We start from the raw sequence: 18,098 nt of genomic DNA, 5'->3' as shown, positions 1-18,098 counted from the left end.
CCAGCAACACATTTTCAGCTCTGATCTCCAGCATCTGCAGTCCTCACTTTCTCCTCCATTACCTCTTCAAGCAAGTTCCAGCAAATCCCATGGTAGGCCTTGAACCCCTGCCCTCAGAACAAGAGGCCTGGCTTCTGGATTAGGAACCATTACACAACCACCTTCACTGAAGGGTCGAAGTGCCCCTCTGCTCTTATTCACTTCAGAGAAGAGGCGATTAAATCATAGAATCCCTACAGTGTGGAAACAGGCCATTAGGCCCAACATGTCCACGACGACCCTCTGAAGGGTATCTCACCCAAGCCCCTACCCTAGTACTCTATGTTAACCTCTGACTTATGCACCTAATGTACACATCCCTGAACACCATGGGCAATTTAACATGGCCAATTCACATAACCTGCACATCTTTGGATTGTGGAAGGAAACCGAAGCACCCAAAGGAAATCCCGCACGGGCACAGGAAGAATGTGCAAATGCCAAACAGTCGCCTGAGGCTGGAATCCAATACGGGTCCCTGGCACTGTGAGGCAGCAGTGCTGACCACTGAGCCACCTTGTTGATTAGTTGTGCATTTGGGGTAAAACCTTGAGCATCTTGAGAATAAATTAGAACAATTGGTAATGTGAACAGCACAACATAATGAAATGAACTGAGCTGACTAAACTACTCCCAGGTCCCAGCATCAGTCTTAAATCTCAAAGGCCTCCTCTTCACGGGACGGGGGGGAGAAGCCCTCCCTCCCCAGTTATGAGAGGTTGTCTCCTTCAGGGAGACAAAAAGGAAGGATCGAGTGAAATAAAAGTGAATGGAAGAAGTGAATGGTGACATAGGAGCACAACTGGTCGTGAGGTGGCCTCAGTGAATGAGTCAGAAACACAGAGGACAGGAAGGGTTAGCAGTTTGGGGGAATGGGCTGGCTCATTGAGCGGTGCTACTGTATGCAGTAGCGTGAGGTGCAGACTGTTCATGTTTGTAGAGCGACCATGCAATGGTTTCGTTCTGCGTGAGTGTGAGGTAGCAGAGGGAAGATGGTGACATTAGATTACTTACTTACAGTGTGGAAACAGGCCCTTCGGCCCAACAAGTCCACACCGACCCGCCGAAGCGCAACCCACCCATACCCCTACATATACCCCTTACCTAACACTACGGGCAATTTAGCATGGCCAATTCACCTGACCCGCACATCTTTGGACTGTGGGAGGAAACCGGAGCACCCGGAGGAAACCCACGCAGACATGGGGAGAACGTGCAAACTCCACACAGTCAGTCGCCTGAGGCGGGAATTGAACCCAGGTCCCTGGCGCTGTGAGGCAGCAGTGCTAACCACTGTGCCACCGTGTGCCACATGTACCCTTACAGAGCACAGCAAGTCACTGACCCCCTTCCTGTGTGCTTGTGCATTTTGTTAGGTCGGCAAAATGGCTCATGCCCCGGCGACTACCTGGGTTCAGCCTGGCAGCGGGGTCTCTGGTGCTGATCTGCAGGAAGGAGGATGCTTTTCCTTCAGAACACCCCCTCCACCAGCAACTCCAGGTACCAGCCTGTGAAGCAGGGTACCTGCTCCCCGCTTTCTGGGCCATGTCCTATGTAATAGTGATATAGCACCACTGTCACTGCATGCCAGTCACTGGCTTGTTTTGTTGGAAAATGGTTCATCAGTTTGAATATTCTCAAAGACTGAACTTCTAGAACCCTTTCAATGCTCCTTATCTCAGTCCTTAATTACAATCCCCATATATTTAAATTCCATCCCTTGGTTTCTGACTCCACAAGGGAAAACTTCTTACTTACAACCATCTGTTCTATCCCCTTATGTATTGTGTAAGTTTCAATCACATCCTCTCATTTATCAAATCTCCCGAGCGTACGGGTCCAGTTTGGCCAATCCCTGTGCACAGGACAGTCCCACCATCGATGGGAATGTCACAAAGCTGGTCCCATTTCTCAAGGGTACTGGGTTCTTGGTTTTTGTCAGAGAGGTAATAAACCGCCGATTAGACTGGTTTAGTACAGAGATTAAGAGGTATTGAGAGGCTTTTTGTTTCCTGTAAACAGATGGGACTTCAGGCCAAAGTGATCATGTTTTCGAAGTGACCTGTATAATGAAAGGGGAGTGGTCAGCTCTCTAGCTGAGCAGTTCTGTCCAGAACTAGTTAGGAGTTCAACAGTGAGCTGTGCGGAAACAAACTCTCTCTCTCCTTCTGCCCTTCTAACTTCAACCTGTAAGCATTCGTTCCATTTTTACCGTGTTTTAAAGGAGGTTTGCTTATTGGGACTGTTGTGTATACTCGGAATACCATAATTAAGTCTAGTTTGGATAGACTGAGTTCTGTCGGGATTCTTTATTCTGTTCTTTGTGTTTCATTGTGTAATTTTGTGAATAAATTTTTGTCTGTTTTAAAACCTAGTCGTCAACCTTACTCCAGGTAATTCTCACCGTACACTTACCAAAACAAATTGCAAAGTTATGGTTTGGGTTGCCTGCTCAAGAATGTTTTGAGTGAACTGGCCTAGTCCATAACAGGAGCAAGACTGGTGAATCTTCATTGCACTCCCTCCGTTGTAATACTATATTCCTGAGATAAGGAGACCAAAACTGCACACATTATTCCAGGTGCAATAAATGCAAGCTTCTGTACAATTGAAGCAAGACTTGACCACTTCTGTACTGAGATCTTCTTGCAATAATGACTAACATTCGCTTCCCTAATAAATTGCTGCAAATGCACATTACCCTTCAGTAATTTATTGACCAACACCCCGAGTCCCTTTCACATGTACACTTTCTAACCTCTCACCATCCCGAGTTGTCTTTGAAATGAAACAGCCCATATGCTGTTGGGGTGAGAGTTCCAGGATTTTAAAATGAAGGAATGGTGATATATTTCCAAATCAGGATTATGAGTGGCTTGGAAAGAAACTTTCAGGTCATGGTTTTCCCAAGTATCTGCTGTCCTTGCCCTTTTAAATGGTAGTGGTTACGGATTTAGAAGGTGGGATTGAAGAAATTTGTACTGTGCATGCTGCAGATGATACCCACCAGTGTTCCTGAGCATCAGTGGGGTGGAGGAAGTGAATATTTGTGGATATGGTGTTCATAAAGCAAGCTGTGTTGTCCTGGAAGGCATAAATCTTCTTGAGTGTTATTAGAGTTGTACCAAGTACAGAGCATTCCATTACACTCCTAACCCCCCACCTTTTCCTCTGCTACATCGATGACTGTGTCGGCGCTGCCTCGTGCTCCCACGAGGAGGTTGAACAGTTCATCCACTTTACTAACACCTTCCACCCCGACCTCAAATTTACCTGGACCATCTCAGACTTCTCCCTCCCCTTCCTAGACCTCTCCATTTCTATCTCGGGTGACAGACTCAACACGGACATTTACTATAAACCAACCGACTCTCACAGCTACCTAGATATACACCTCCTCCCACCCTGCCCCCTGTAAAAATGCCATCCCATATTCCCAATTCCTTCGTCTCCGCTGCATACGCTCCCAGGAGGACCAATTCCAATACCGAACAACCCAGATGGCTTCTTCTTCAAAGACCGCAACTTCCCCTCAGACGTGGTGGACGATGGTCTCCACTGCATCCCCTCTACTTCCTGCTCCTCCGCCCTTGAACCTGCCCCTCCAACCACCACCAGGACAGAACCCCACTGGTCCTCACCTACCACCCCACCAACCTCCAGATACATCATATCATCCTTCGTCATTTCCTCCATCTTCAAACAGACCCCACCACCAAGGATATATTTCCTTCCCCTCCCTTATCAGCGTTCCGGAAAGACCACTCCCTCTGCGACTCCCTCATCAGGTCCACACCCCCCACCAACCCAACCTCCACTGCTGACACCTTCCCCTGCAACCGCGAGAAATGCAAAACTTGCGCCCACACCTCCCCCCTCACTTCCCTCCAAGGCCCCAAGCGATCCTTCCATATCCGTCACAAATTCACCTGCACCTCCACATACATCATTTACTGCATCCGCTGCACCTGATGTGGCCTCTTCTACATTGGGAGACAGGCCGCTACTTGCGGAATGTTTCAGAGAACACCTCTAGGACACCTGCACCAACCAACCCAACCACCCCGTGGCAGAACACTTTAACTCCCCCTCCCACTCCGCCAAAGACATGCAGGTCCTTGGCCTCCTCCATCACCAGACCATGGCAACACAAAACCTGGAGGAAGAGCGCCTCATCTTCCACCTAGGAACCCTCCAACCACAAGGGATGAATGCAGATTTCTCCAGTTTCCTCATTTCCCCTCCCCCCACCTTATCTCAGTCCCAACCCTCGGACTCAGCACCGCCTTCTTGACCTGCAATCTTCTTCCCAACCTTTCCGCCCCGATCCCTTGTCTGGCCTATCACCCTCACCTTCACCTCCTTCCACATGTCGCATTCCCAATGCCCCTCCCCCAAGTCCCTCCTCCCTACCTTTTATCTTAGCCTGCTTGGCACACCTTCCTCATTCCTGAAGAAGAGCTTATGCCCGAAACGTCGATTTGCCTGCTCCTTGGATGCTGCCTGACCTGCTGCACTTTTCCAGCAATACATTTTTCAGCTCTGATCTCCAGCATCTGCAGTCCTCACTCACTCCTAACTTCTGCCTCACAGATGGTGGGCAGGCTTCAGAGAGACAGATAGTGAGTTATTCACTTTAGGATTCCTAGCCTTTGACCAGCTCTTGTAGGCACTGTATTTACATGGCTAATCCTGTTCAGCTTCTGGTCAATGGTAATCACTAGAATATTGATAGTGGGAGATTCAGTGATGGTAATGTCATTGAATGTAAAAGCATGATCCTTGGATTCTCTCTTGTTGGAGATGGTCATTGCCTTATGGCACATGAATATTACTTACCAATTTTCAGCCCAAGTCTTGCCAGGTCTTGCTGCATTTGGGTATGTGTTTCAGTATGTGTTGTTGTAAACAGTACTGACAATTGCACATTCCCACTTCTCATGGGAGGGAATACCACTGATAATAAAGCAGCTAAAAATAGTTAGGCCTAGGACATACCTTGAGAAACAAGGACTCTTGTAGTGTAGTGGTAGTGCCCCTACTTCTGAACCAGGAGTCCTTGGCTCACTTCCTACCTCCTTCAGAGATGTGTAATAACACCTCTGAGCATGTTGAATCAAATAAATAAAGGGATGGTAGTGTCCCAACCTCTGAGCCAAGCGACCTGGGTTCAAACCCAACTGCTCCAGTGGCACATGGTACATCTCTGAATACATCGATTAGAAAATATCTAAGACAAACCCAATGGGGTCTTGTGGTGCAGTGGTTGTGCCCTTAACTCTAGACCAGGAGGCCCATATTCAAATCCCACCTGCTCCAAGGTTGTTTGATAGCAACTCTGAACAAATTGATGAGAAAACTTTTCAAATAGACAGACCCACGATATAGATGGGTAGATTGGTAGTCTGCTCCTAGGCTTGGCCAAGCTAGCTATAAACAGGTCCAGGCAGTGGCCTGTGGAGGGTGTCATATCTGCCAAGTGCCTGCCACACTTCTATGAATACATTAATGCCTTGATGTCCATCAAAGCTCTTGAGAGAGGCAGATACTACGGGGGATAATCCGCTTTATTCCCCCTCCAACTCCATTTGTAGTTAGCCCCTCCCCACTCTCCCTATTTTTAATGTTTCACAAGGCCCATAAAACACTTTGCATGCAAACTTCTAATGGGCTGCACAGGTGATCACTGATAGTGATTAATTGTTGGTAATCGAAAAAAAAAGTCACGGTGATTTGGTGATGGGGAAGTCGTTTAGGTGCATGATAGCACTTCCAGATAATATAACAAAAAGGCAGCCTCATGAAGGACTCTATCAGCACAGTGGTAGTGTCCCTACCTTTGAGCCAGGAGGCTCAGGCTCAAGTCCCACCTGCTCCAGAGGGTAGAAAACATCTAAGACAAACAGAATGTCAAAGCAGTTATAAGGCAGACCCAGCCCTTCCAACACCATTTTTATTTCACCCCTTCCTGCTCTTCCTTCCTCTCCATGATAGTTTGCAAAGCCCTGAAACGGATTTAATTGGAAACATTGGAAGGTACAAAAGCTTAAACACACATACCAATATGTTCAAAAATGGAATGGGACTATTTGGCGCCGATCATTTGGCCCCACGGTTTTGGCTCTAAACTGATTTGGTGCTCATTACTTTGGCGCTGAGCTGTTTTGGCGCCAATTAAAAAAAAATGTCTTGTAGAGCACGTAAGAAATTCGTTTTTATTGCATTGTAAGAAATAAATCTAATTCTTTTTTATTCATTACTTTTAACCTATTCATTTTAAAAATTAATTTCTATATTTTGCTACATTTATCAAACACATCTAGATAACCATCATGTGAAAATGTTGGTTTGTCTCTCTTGCTTAGAATGTTTTCAGCTATTTCTGGTATGGGCTCTACAAGAAAATAGAAAGAAAATTGTATTACAGCTTTCCAATGTGAAGACAGAAGGGCTTAAGTATCATCAAGGCAGTAGATGACTATTAACAATTGTTAAATGAGAAAATGATTACAAAATGAGATTTGAATCTATAGCGGGTCATTACAGCTTTGACTATCAACTCTTGCTAGTTGAAAAAAATTACACCGGGTCATTAGTCATCCTCTTTTCTTTAATCAAACAAGACTTCTTTTTTATTCTGAATTGGTGTCCAAACAGCTCAGCGCCAAAGTAATGAGCGGCAAAACAGATTAGAGCCACAACAGCAGGGCCAAATGATCGGCGCCAAAACGTACCCGACCCTTCAAGAACATCTTCTTTCTCGCTAGCATTAGACTTTGGAGTGGACTTCTCAAATTTCAAATCTGATGTTGATCTTGCTTTTTGCACACTCTCTCTGCAGCAGTAACTTTCTATTCCTCATTCGGTTCTATCACCCTATGATCTTTGTATGCTATGATCTGCCTATACTCTACACAAAACTTTTCACTGTACTTAGGCACATGTGACAATAATAAATCAAATCAAATCAAACCAAACATGGGCGATTTGCTGGTGGTGGTTAATAGAAGGACAAAAAAAAGGTATCACACATAACACCATTCAGAGCTGTGCATGGTAACACTTCTGGACGTTAAAAAATAAAGCAGGGTAGCGATGGGCATCCAGCTCACAGTGATGCCTCCTTCACCTGATGACGGTGGCGGTCAGTCCTGATGTTGTGTACCATGTGGAGGTTGCTCAGGTGTGCGGTGGAATCTCGTCTGCACGTACCCCTGCCCAAGCAGAATTTCACATTGGCCTCGGGTTCCTGAACCGGCCTCGGGGGCTTGGGGCCCACACCCTGAGCTGCCTCACGGCTAAGCCCTCTGTATCCCTCCGCCGCGTGAAGTGGCGGGTTTTTTTGTACTGGCTGCCGCTGCACACCATCTGTCGCTCGGTCATGCCTTGACATCCTTACTCCCCGCTGGGCAGGAGGGATCCCAAACAGAGGGCTCTCTATCTGAGAGTTCTCTGTCTCTCCTCTTAAGGATCAAGGGTAGAGGATGCTGCATTCAGCAGTCCCTAATAACTGCAGATTGCGGCAGGTCATATTCTCCCAGCCTGATTGTTGACTTTGCAGTGCTGTGGAGTCAGTGAAATATGGATGTAAAACGTTGGGCAATTGCACCCCCTTTTCGACCGCTTAAAATACCTTTCGCTGTTCTTTTGGTTGCACTTTAGCCCTCTGCTCCTGATCTTCTAGCACGCGGTGCAGAGGGGTATGGGCAGATCAGAGGACCTCCCTATGGCTCTGCTCCATGCAGTAGGCTGTGGAGAGGAGGAGTCATCTCTGCCGACTGCCTACCCCTCTTCTGTGGTTACGTTTCAGCCCGGAGTGTCATTGGAGAGGGAGCACGTGGTGCCCACCACTACTCTCGATGCCTTCAGAGACAGGTGGGCGTCGCATGGGGTACAACACTTTATTTCCCCTTCCAAATCCACTTTGACTTAGCCCCTTTCTGCCCTCCCTACACCACCCCTCTCGCTGTTGACGAGCTGCATCGTCCACACCAATGGCCTTTGCTTGGAAATATTTAGTTGGCTGCATGGGTGTTTTGACTAGCAGTGATTGCTAGTTGAGGAAAGAAATAAAATACCATAGGTAGTGGGGAAATAAAAAATGTGCATAAGAGCACTCGGGATATTTGTAAAAAGCAGACGCAGGGGATGGGTGTGCAGAGCTGTCCCCGGGCTAGGACTAGGTAATGTATGGCATGAATAGTGGCTCTTTTTTGGTGTTCAACAATAAATGATATAGAACATTAAACATTACAGCCAGTACAGGCCCTTCAGCCCTCGATGTTGTGCCACCCTGTCATGCTAATCTGAAGCCCATCCCACCTACACTATTCCATGTAGGTTTGCCTGTCCAATGACAACTTAAATGCACTTAAACTTGGCGAATCTACTACCGTTGCAGACAAAGCATTCCATACCCTTACTACTCTGCGTAAAGAAACTACCTCTGACATCTGTCTTATACCTATCCCCCCTCACTTTAAAGTTGTGTCCCCTCGTGTTTGCCGTCCCCATACTTGGAAAAATGTTCCATTCCAGCCAGGCTCCCTGAGTTATAACAGGCAGCGGCTGCTCCCACTTTGCAAGCAAAACCTTTAACTGTAGTTCAGACTGGACATAGTCACAGTATCCACCTTAAAGTATGCTGTGTCTCTCACTTGGAGCATACAACTTGAAACAGTGTAATGCAAAGAACATTTCGGGATCCCAGTCTTTAATGACGTAGAACATTACAGTGCAGTGCAGGCCCTTCTGCCCTCAATGTTGCGCCAACCTGCATTATTGCTTGAATTAATATCAACAGAAGAACCTCAAGTTTACAGGTTTTGCACATGAATTGATGCTTTTATTTCATCATTCTGATTCGCATTTGTATTTATATTCTGCAGCAAACAATATGTTGGCATGAAGTGATCAGAGTCTTGGCCAACTTCTAGTGGTAACTATTTGCAGAAAAAACACTAACAGCTTAAAGAAGCAGGGAACAAAACTTTCAACAGAAATGAATCTGTCTGTTTCCAAATGTATCCCTTATACTTTGGCGAACTCTTCAATAACAAACAAAATCCATTAGTATAATTGTAGTTTTATGCCCTACTTGAGGCAATTTGTTTCTGTAAACAAAGATATCTCTGACATACACAGTGATGGAGGTGCAAGTTCTTGAGCCACTTATCCATTCACAGCAAACAGCTTGGTCTAAATGGTTTTGTAATACATTTGGTATCTTGCCACTTGAGTGCATCATCAAGCCTTTCCTTGCAGTTTCCACTTCCTCACAAGTGTAGGCTCCTGCTTAAAGCTGACCAGATTAACCCTCAAACAGGTGCCTGTTACCATCCATATGCACGCGTCCAGACAGCCTTCTTCCTGTACTCAGGTAAAAACCGCAGTGCCAGCACTGTAGCTATGAGAAATAGAAAAGGACACTTATTAAAGTCGACCTAAGATAAAAGGCATAACCTAAAACTGTTTCCCAAGGTACAATAGGACCACTGTGGTCATTTAAGGGCACTGGGGTTTATCAATACAAATATACAGATTTCATGTCATGCAACTCAATAACAGTATTATATATTGTCACAATGGATAATGTTTATAGTTTAACCCAATTTTTGCGAGTTGATAAGTTTATTTTTTAATTTGTACTTCAAGCAGGTCCGAGTATAAGAGTAGGACATTCTTACTGCTATGGTACAAGGTGCTGGTGAGACCACGTCTGGGGTATCGTGAGCAGTTTTGGTCCCCTTATTTAAGGAAGGGTATTATTTTATGGAAGGCAGTTCAAGGAAGGCTTACCATGATGATCCCAGGTATGGAGGGATTATCTTGTGAGTAAAGACTAAACAGGTTGGGAATCTACTCACTGGAGTTAAGAAAAATGAGAGGTGATCTCATGTGAAGTGTTAAGGACAAATGCTAAGAGATGGTCCCCCTCCAGAGTTGAGGACCAGACAGAGGTCATAGTCTCAAATTAAGAATGCCAATTTAAGACGGAGATGCCGAGACATTTCTTCTCTCTGAGGGGTTGAGAGCTTTTGAAGTTCCTTGCCACAGACAGCTGTGGGTCAGAGTCCTTGTGTATATTTAAGGCTGAGATTGATAGATGCTTGATCAAGGGTTATAGGGAAAGGGCTGGAAAGTGGATGTGATGAATGTGGTCGAGAGTGTGGTGCTGGAAAAGCACGGCAGGTCAGACAGTATTCGAGGAGCAGGAGAATCGACGTTTCGGGCAAAAGCCCTTTATCAAGAATGTTGGACCAGTCATGATTCTATTGAATGGCAGAATATGCTTGAGGGGCTGTTCCTTTTTTCTTATGAACTATGCTCTTATCTAATCAACGTGAGTCAGTAAACCCTGCTATTTAATGATAAAGTATCATTACCTCACACAGCCATATTTGACAAAAGGTCGTTTATTTTAGCAGTTTCTTGCAAATCTATCAACATTTTTATTGGGGAATTATGCAATGTAGCTGAAATACTTTCTGAAACCTTTCTATTGTGTAAATTTTAAAATTATAAAGTTGCTTTATGGCTGCTGTTGCTCTGGCTAGTTCCTTCAACAATAAAACTGGCAGAAAGTTCCACTCTCACTGTCAATAACTTTGTGGCACATATTATTCATCAGTTTAACCTAGAAAATTACTTGTTTTTGAAGTGCAACTAATTGTAAATTCAAGTAGAGTTTACACCTGATTTTCAATAGTCTGCATCCAAACCATCATTAATAACCAACACGTGTAGTGGGATTCAAGAACTCTCACTAATTATTCCACCTTCCAAAGCAGGCCATCAAACACACATAAAGGCTCCAAACAAAGAAACAAAATTTCCACACAGTCTGAAGCAAATCAACGAGAAGTTCCGAGATGTAAACGCAACACAATGATAACTGTTACTCAACCATAACCAGTTCTAATTCACAGCAGCAGCAAATGAATGTTTACGTGGATAGTTATTCTGGCAGCAACACCAGACCATTTGAATCTGAATTTATCACAACAGCTTTCAACACCATCTGTAACCAGCTGTTTATCCAAATCATTCAGTGAGGCATTACCTGGTGTGATTGGATGATTATTGCCTGTTCTCCCCAATCTTCAGTCCCACTTACTTGGAACTGTCAGGTCCTGTAATCATAATCTAGCTTGGTATACCCAGCCAGTGTTTTACAAATGACAGAATAATCAATCTCAGTGGCAGGCACAGATTATGTACTTATTCAGTAAACAGCCAGCTTGTTGTAAAATAACACTATTTGACCCTGTATTTTTAAAGTAATCACAAACTGGTCAACTTTCTCAGCTCCTCCTTTCCACGTGTCAATGTTGGACATCCACCGTTACATCGACCAAGAGACACATTCTTTATATCCGAGCAAGGGAGAAGTTCTGGAGAATTATTTGAACCAGCTCCAACAAAATTATGTTAATTGGTCGTTTGCTCTTCGTGGACTTCTGCTGTGCACACATTAACTCCCATATTACTCCTACCTAAAAACAGAACACAGAACAATACAGCATAGAACAGGCCTTTCAGCCCTCGATGTTGTGCTGGCCTTTTATCCTACTCTAAGATAGACTACCCTACATACCCTTCATTGTACTGACTTCCATGCGCCTATCCAAGAGTGGCTTAAACGCCCCTAATGGCTCAGACTCTCCTACCACCACTGGCAGTGCATTCCATGCACCCACCACTCTCTGTTTAAAAAACCTGCCTCTGACATCTCCCCAAAACCTTCCTACAATCACCTTAAAATTATGCCCCCTTATGATAAACATTTCCGCCCTGGGAAAATGTCTCTGGTTATTTACTCTATCTATGCCTCTCAACATCTTGTACACTTCTATCAAGTCATCTCTCATCCTTCTTCAATCCAATTAGAAAAGCCCAAGATCCATCAATCTAAGACATGCCCTCCAGTCTAGGCACCATCCTGGTAAATGTTCTCTGCACCCTCGCTAAAGCTTCCACATCTTTCCTATGATGAGGCAACCAGAACTGAACATAATAATCCAAGTGTGAGTTTAACCAGCGCTCTACAGACCTGCAGTATAACCTTGCAGCTCTTGAACTCAATCCCCCTGCTAATGAAAGCCAACATACCATAGGTCTTCCTAACAACTCTTTCAACTTGGGTGACAACTTTGAGGGATCTATGGATATGTATCACAAGATCCATTTGTTCCTCCACACTGCCAAGAATCCTGCCTTTGACCCTGTATTCTGCATTCAAATTTGACCCTCCAAAGTAAATCACTTCATACTTTTCCAGGTTGAACTCCATCTGCCACTTATCAGCCCAGTTCTGAATCCTGTCAGTGTCCCATTGCAACCTACAACAACCGTCCACACTACCCACAACTCCGCCAACCTTCATGTCATCAGCAAACTTATTAAACCATCCTTCCACTTCCTCATCCAAGTCTTTTATAAAAATCACAAAGAGCAAAATAGTGTCGAAAGTCTTCGGTTGTGAACCAGTTGAGACATTTGAAGATTTGACAATTTGCTGAGTAAATCAATGTTTTCATTTTTAATGAGACTGTAGTGAGGCAGTAGTGGTCATGGGGGGAGGATATAAAGATCAAACCCATTTCCATCTTCAGATGACCTCTATGTATGCATTTTTCAGAGGCAGATTATAATCAGATTCCTTAATTGTAACACAGCAACTGAGGCCAATAGAGTACAAGTTTTATTCTGGAATGAGTTCATCAGTTGATTTGTACACAAGTTGGAACACAATGCAACCATTCTTAAGTGCAGTAAACATTCCTATGTTAGAGCTTTAAAATACACTGCATGGGAATTTGTTCATCAATCAGATTTTAGTAAATCGAGGACCCCGTGTATCCCATTCCTCTCACCTCAGCTACTATCACTAGGTATCCAGGATGATCAATTATCTCAGTACAGGTCAGTGATCAGATCGACAGCCTTCCTGGAGGGAGGGTTGATTGAGTTCTGCTTTCCATCTTGTTTAGCATAGCAAGGAACTACAAACTCAAAGATTGCTTTAACTCACCACACAACAATCGAGTTAATGAGGATGTATATAACCACGATTCCCAGCTCTACTCTCCTTTTTAAGCTGGCAGAACTTTGTTTCAAGGTATATGATGAGATTATTCATGAAGTACTCGGTTGTAATGGTACCTTCTGCACATCAAATAACTCAGTACAAGTAAAAGACAGAGCAGTGAAACAAAATGTATTAGATGTTGATATATTTAGATCTCTCTGGCAAAAACATCAGTCTTCTTAACAATAAGTCATCAAGATGTACAGCACAGAAACAGGCCCTTCAGCCCAACCAATCATACTGACTGTAATCCCAATTAAACTAGTCTCATCTGCCTGTCCTTGGTCCACATCCCTGCAAACATTTCTTATTCATGTATCTATCTAAATACCTTTTAAATGCAGTAACATCCACAACTTACCCTGGAAGTTCATTCCACACACTGACCACTGTGTATAAAAAAATTGACCCTCATGTCTTTTTTTTAAACAACTGTTCTCCGCTCACCTTAAAAGTATGTCCCCTCGTTTTGAACCCCCCACCCTAGTGAAAAGACACTCATCATTTACCTTATCTATACCCCTCATGATTTTATAAACCTCGATAAGGTCACCCCTCAGCCTCCTACACTCCAGTAAAAAAAAGTCCCAGCCAATCCGGTCTCTCCTTTTCACTCAAACCTTCCTTTACCAGCAACATCCTGGTAAATCCCTTCTGAACCCTCTTCAGAATATCCTTCCTATAACAGTCACCTTATACAGTCACCATTGACTCTCACTTGCACGAGTTGAGCATCTTTTTTTGACTTCATCAGTGCTGGTGTAAATAATAATTTATGAAGCAGCGTTGCAAAACCTAAACCACAGAATGCACTAAAACATTTCGCATGCAAACCAATATTCACAAAACTGACATGACACCAAAATCATTAATATAAAATTAAAGGACTCTGGATGCTGGAAATCCAAAATACAAAGTGCTGGAGAAACTCAGCAGGTCAGGCAACATCTGTTGAGAGAGAAGCAGAGTTAACATCAAATCCAGTGACCCTTCACGATAACCGAAATTATTTAGGGAAGGGTTCTATTTATTTTAGATTAGATTAGATTAGATTACAGTGTGGAAACAGGCCCTTCAGCCCAAGCAGTCCACCGACGAAGCGCAACCCACCCATACCCCTACACTTTCCCCTTACCTAACACTACGGGCAATTTAGCATGGCCAATTCACCTGACCTGCACATCTTTGGACTGTGGGAGGAAACCCACGCAGACACAGGGAGAATGTGCAAACTCCACACAGTCAGTTGCCTGAGGCGGGAATTGAACCCGGGTCTCTGGCAGTGTGAGGCAGCAGTGCTAACCACTGTGCCAGTGTGCCGCCCACAATGTCGATTACGGGGTTAGGGACAAGGCAAGGAGAATAGAGTACACAGAGATAGTGCCGAGAGAGGGGGAGAGAAGAAAATAAAGGGATAGGCAAATGAATATTGATGATAATTTGAGAGAGGGATAATTTCCAGGAAGGTGTTAAGCACAAGTATGAGCAGGTGAAAAGGTGTTGGCTGCGCTGTGGGCAGTCCAAACACAAATGGACCTTGGGGTTTGCAGGAAGATAAGGAACAAGTAAGAGGGGTTCACATTCTGAAATTGTTAAACTCAATGTTCAGTCATGAAGGTACCCAGTGGAAGAGATGGTGCTGTTCCTCCAGATTGCATGAAGTTTCACTTGAGCACTGCAGCAGGCCTGAGTCAGAAATGTTGGCATGGCAACAAGGCAGTGTGTTGAAATGGTAGGCAACTGGCAGCTTGGGGTCATTTTTGTCGGCACAGTATAGGTGTTCTGCAAAGCTGTCACTCAGTCTGCGTTTTGTCTCCCCAGTATAGAGACCACACAGTGAGCAGTGTACAGGTAAATTGCTGCTTCACCTGGGATCTTATATAGTGAGGAGGGAGGAGGTAAATGGGCAACTGTTACACTTTTTGTTATTGCATGGGAAGGTGCCATGGGGGGGGGGGGGAATTTTGGGAATGAGAGAGGAATGGACCAGAGTTTCTCACAGGGACTGGTCCTTGTGGAGTGCTGATAAAGGAGGAAAGGGGTATCTGTCTCTGGTGGTGGCATCCCATTGGAGGTGTGAGAAATGAGGACCCTATGGAGGCAGGGGCTGGTGTAGGACCAGGAGGACCCTATCACTGTTGTGGAAGAGAAGACCAGGAGTGATGGCCAAAGTCCAGGAGATGAGTCAGATGTGGCTCAGGGTCCCATCAACCGCGGTGATGGGGAATCCTCAGTTGAGGAGAAAAAGTGACCATTTCTGAGGTCCCTGCCGCAGAAGGTAACATCATCAGAGCAGATGAGATGGAAAGGAAAATGGAGACACTGGGAGAGTAGGAAGGAAGCAGTGTTTGATTATGCATACTCAAGGTAATTGTGGGAGTCAGTACATTTGTGGTGGATATTAGTGGGTAGCCTAACCCCTGAAATGGAAAACAGAGGTATCAAGGAAGGGAAGGATGGAGTCAGACATGGATCAGGTGGAAACTAGAAGTTAAATTGACCAATTTTCCCCATTCTTGGGAGGAGAAGAAAGCAGCACCAATGACATCATCGATGTACTGGAGAAAGAGTTATGGAGCAGGACCGTAGGAGGTCTGGAAAAAGGAATGTTGCTGGTACCCCACAAAGAGACAGAATCGTTTCTCTTCTTTCACCTCATACCTGTTAACATCTTGTTAAATTTAACATGAGCAAGTGTCAGGGAGCAAAAAGAGGAGTGTTCAGGTTGTATCACCTTCTGAACTTCTTCATCTGATGATCGCCTCACAGTCAATGTCCGGTATTCATGAATTTTCTACATATAGATGCACATGCAGTGAGGGAGTATTTTTGGCAGGAGATGATTGCATTTTCATAGCAATATTTTTCAGTGCTAGATTTCAGAAGCCAACTACTAAAGACCACGTGATTCAAAAACAAACAAGTCATCCCATTTCTGAAGGTCCAACAGGTACAATACCTGAATGGGTAAAGCTAGTTTTAAACTAACCCATCAGGTAGGAAATCAGTGGGTTCAGGTAAGGCTCATATTTTTCATCCACCTGTTTTTATTGTCTGTTGACTCCAATAAAACACAAAACTAGATTGTGTGTGAAAACTGCCTGTTTCTTACTCAGTTAATTAGATTAAAGTCACCCCTTTAGTTAAAAAACATTGCAGAACTCATAAAAAATAGATCAGATTTCACTTATATCATTTTAGATGATAACAAGACTTGTTATTCAGCCTGTCAACACTCACTGCTATTTTTTCACACTCTTAATTACTTAGAATTATCTTGCAATGATCTCTCTGCCTATAAATTCTGTGAATGTGCACTTCCCTCCACTTCCCTCACTTGACGACGGGGCAGCACTCCGAAAGCTTGTGAGTTCAAATAAATCTGTTAGACTATAACCTGATGTTGTGTGATTTCTGACCTCATTTTAAAAAAGTGCAGATAGTCCAAAAGCTCACAATGGTGCAACATCAGCTGAAAGTTTAGAAATGACAAGCTGTGATTCCTCTCAGCATTTTCTCTGAAGAGTACAGCGCTCTTCATTCTGAGAACGGGGAAGGGGGAGGACACAAAGTGACACCATGCATCGAACAGATATCTTCAATCACAATGTTGGCTGGTGGATGGGATGGTGTGTGCGTGGAGGGGAGGCGTGTAGTTTGCAGAGTGAAAGTGTCTGTAGACTGAAAGCATGGGAAATTTGCAGATCTGAAATCTGTTTCCTTAGGGCAGGTTTCATTTAGAAATGAAACTTTCTGGGGCAGGAACTAAAGACAAATTAATTGGTGTCCTCAGAGTCTGGTGAAACCAGGAGCTTTTGCCCGAAATGTCGATTTTCCTGCTCCTTGGATGCTGTCTGACTGGCTGTGCTTTTCCAGCACCACTCTCATGTAGACTCTGATTTCCAGCATCTGCAGTCCTCACTTTTGCCTGCCTGAAACCTCAGATAATCAGAGGCACACTTCCTGGGGTGCTATACACCCATAAATCCAGCCATTGTCAAGTGCAGATGTATAGCTCACTAAATCACATTTATTTTACTTCAGTCAGTCTAAGGTCCTAGGGAGTGTTGCTGAACAAAGAGACCTTGGAGTGCAGGTTCATAGCTCCTTGAAAGTAGAGTTGCTGGTAGATAGGATATTGAAGAAGAAGTCTGGTATGTTTTCCTTTGTTGGTCAGAGTATTGAGTACAGGAGTTGGGAGGTCATGTAGCGCTGTACAGGATATTGGTTAAGCCACTGTTGGAATATTGCATGCAATTCTGGTCTCCTTCCTATCGGAAAGATGTCGTGAAACTTGAAAGGGTTCAGAAAAGATTTACAAGGATGTTGCCAGGGTTGGAGGATTTGAGCTACAGGGAGAGGCTGAACAGGCTGGGGCTGTTTTTTCGTCAGAGGCTGAGGGGTGACCTTATAGGGGTTTACAAAATTTTGAGGGGCATAGATAGGATAAGTAGACAAAGTCTTTTCCCTGGGGTCAGGGAGTCCAGAATTAGAGGGCATAGGTTTAGGGTGAGAGGGGAAAGATATAAAAGAGACCTAAGGGGCAACTATTTCATGCAGAGGGTGGTACGTGTATGGAATGAGCTGCCGGAGGTTGTGATGGAGACTGGTACAATTGCAACATTTAAGAGGCATTTGGATGGGTATTTGAATAGGAAGGGTTAGGAGGGATATGTGTGGGGTGCTGGCAGGTGGGACTAGATTGGTTTGGGATATCTGGTTGGCACGGACGGGTTGGACCGAAGGGTCTGTTTCCATGCTGTACATCTCTATGACTCTAACACACGTATTGCCTCTGGGTGATTCATTTGACTAATTCTGAGCACAGGTAGCAAAGCAGATCTTCACCAAATAGTTCCAAGATGAAGAAAACCAATGAAAATATCCAGCCTATCAGATTTGCTCTGTACAGGGAGAACGTCACCTCTGTTGTTATGCTTCACTTACATTGGCAGAACATATGGGTGGC

The 18,098-nt window shown here is 44.4% G+C and overlaps 1 protein-coding gene across 2 annotated transcripts in view; it reads right to left on the bottom strand.

The window, feature by feature from the left end:
• Nucleotides 1–8,801: 8,801 nt before the first annotated feature.
• The window catches only part of focad (focadhesin), a 192,733-nt gene continuing 183,436 nt past the window's right edge, over nucleotides 8,802–18,098 (bottom strand). Inside the window, exon 44 of one of the 2 annotated variants that reach the window (XM_060841002.1) lies at nucleotides 8,802–9,445. In XM_060841002.1, coding sequence (XP_060696985.1) covers nucleotides 9,372–9,445 — 74 coding nt within the window. In that variant the 3' untranslated portion in view covers nucleotides 8,802–9,371. The remainder of the gene's footprint in view (nucleotides 9,446–18,098) is intronic. The other variant, XM_060841010.1, reaches the window with a different exon arrangement.

The sequence above is a fragment of the Hemiscyllium ocellatum genome, chromosome 2 (genome assembly GCF_020745735.1).
Source record: "Hemiscyllium ocellatum isolate sHemOce1 chromosome 2, sHemOce1.pat.X.cur, whole genome shotgun sequence".
Taxonomy (NCBI): domain Eukaryota; kingdom Metazoa; phylum Chordata; class Chondrichthyes; order Orectolobiformes; family Hemiscylliidae; genus Hemiscyllium; species Hemiscyllium ocellatum.
Note: the sequence above shows the minus strand (reverse complement) of the source record. Positions and strands in the feature narration are given on the sequence as shown.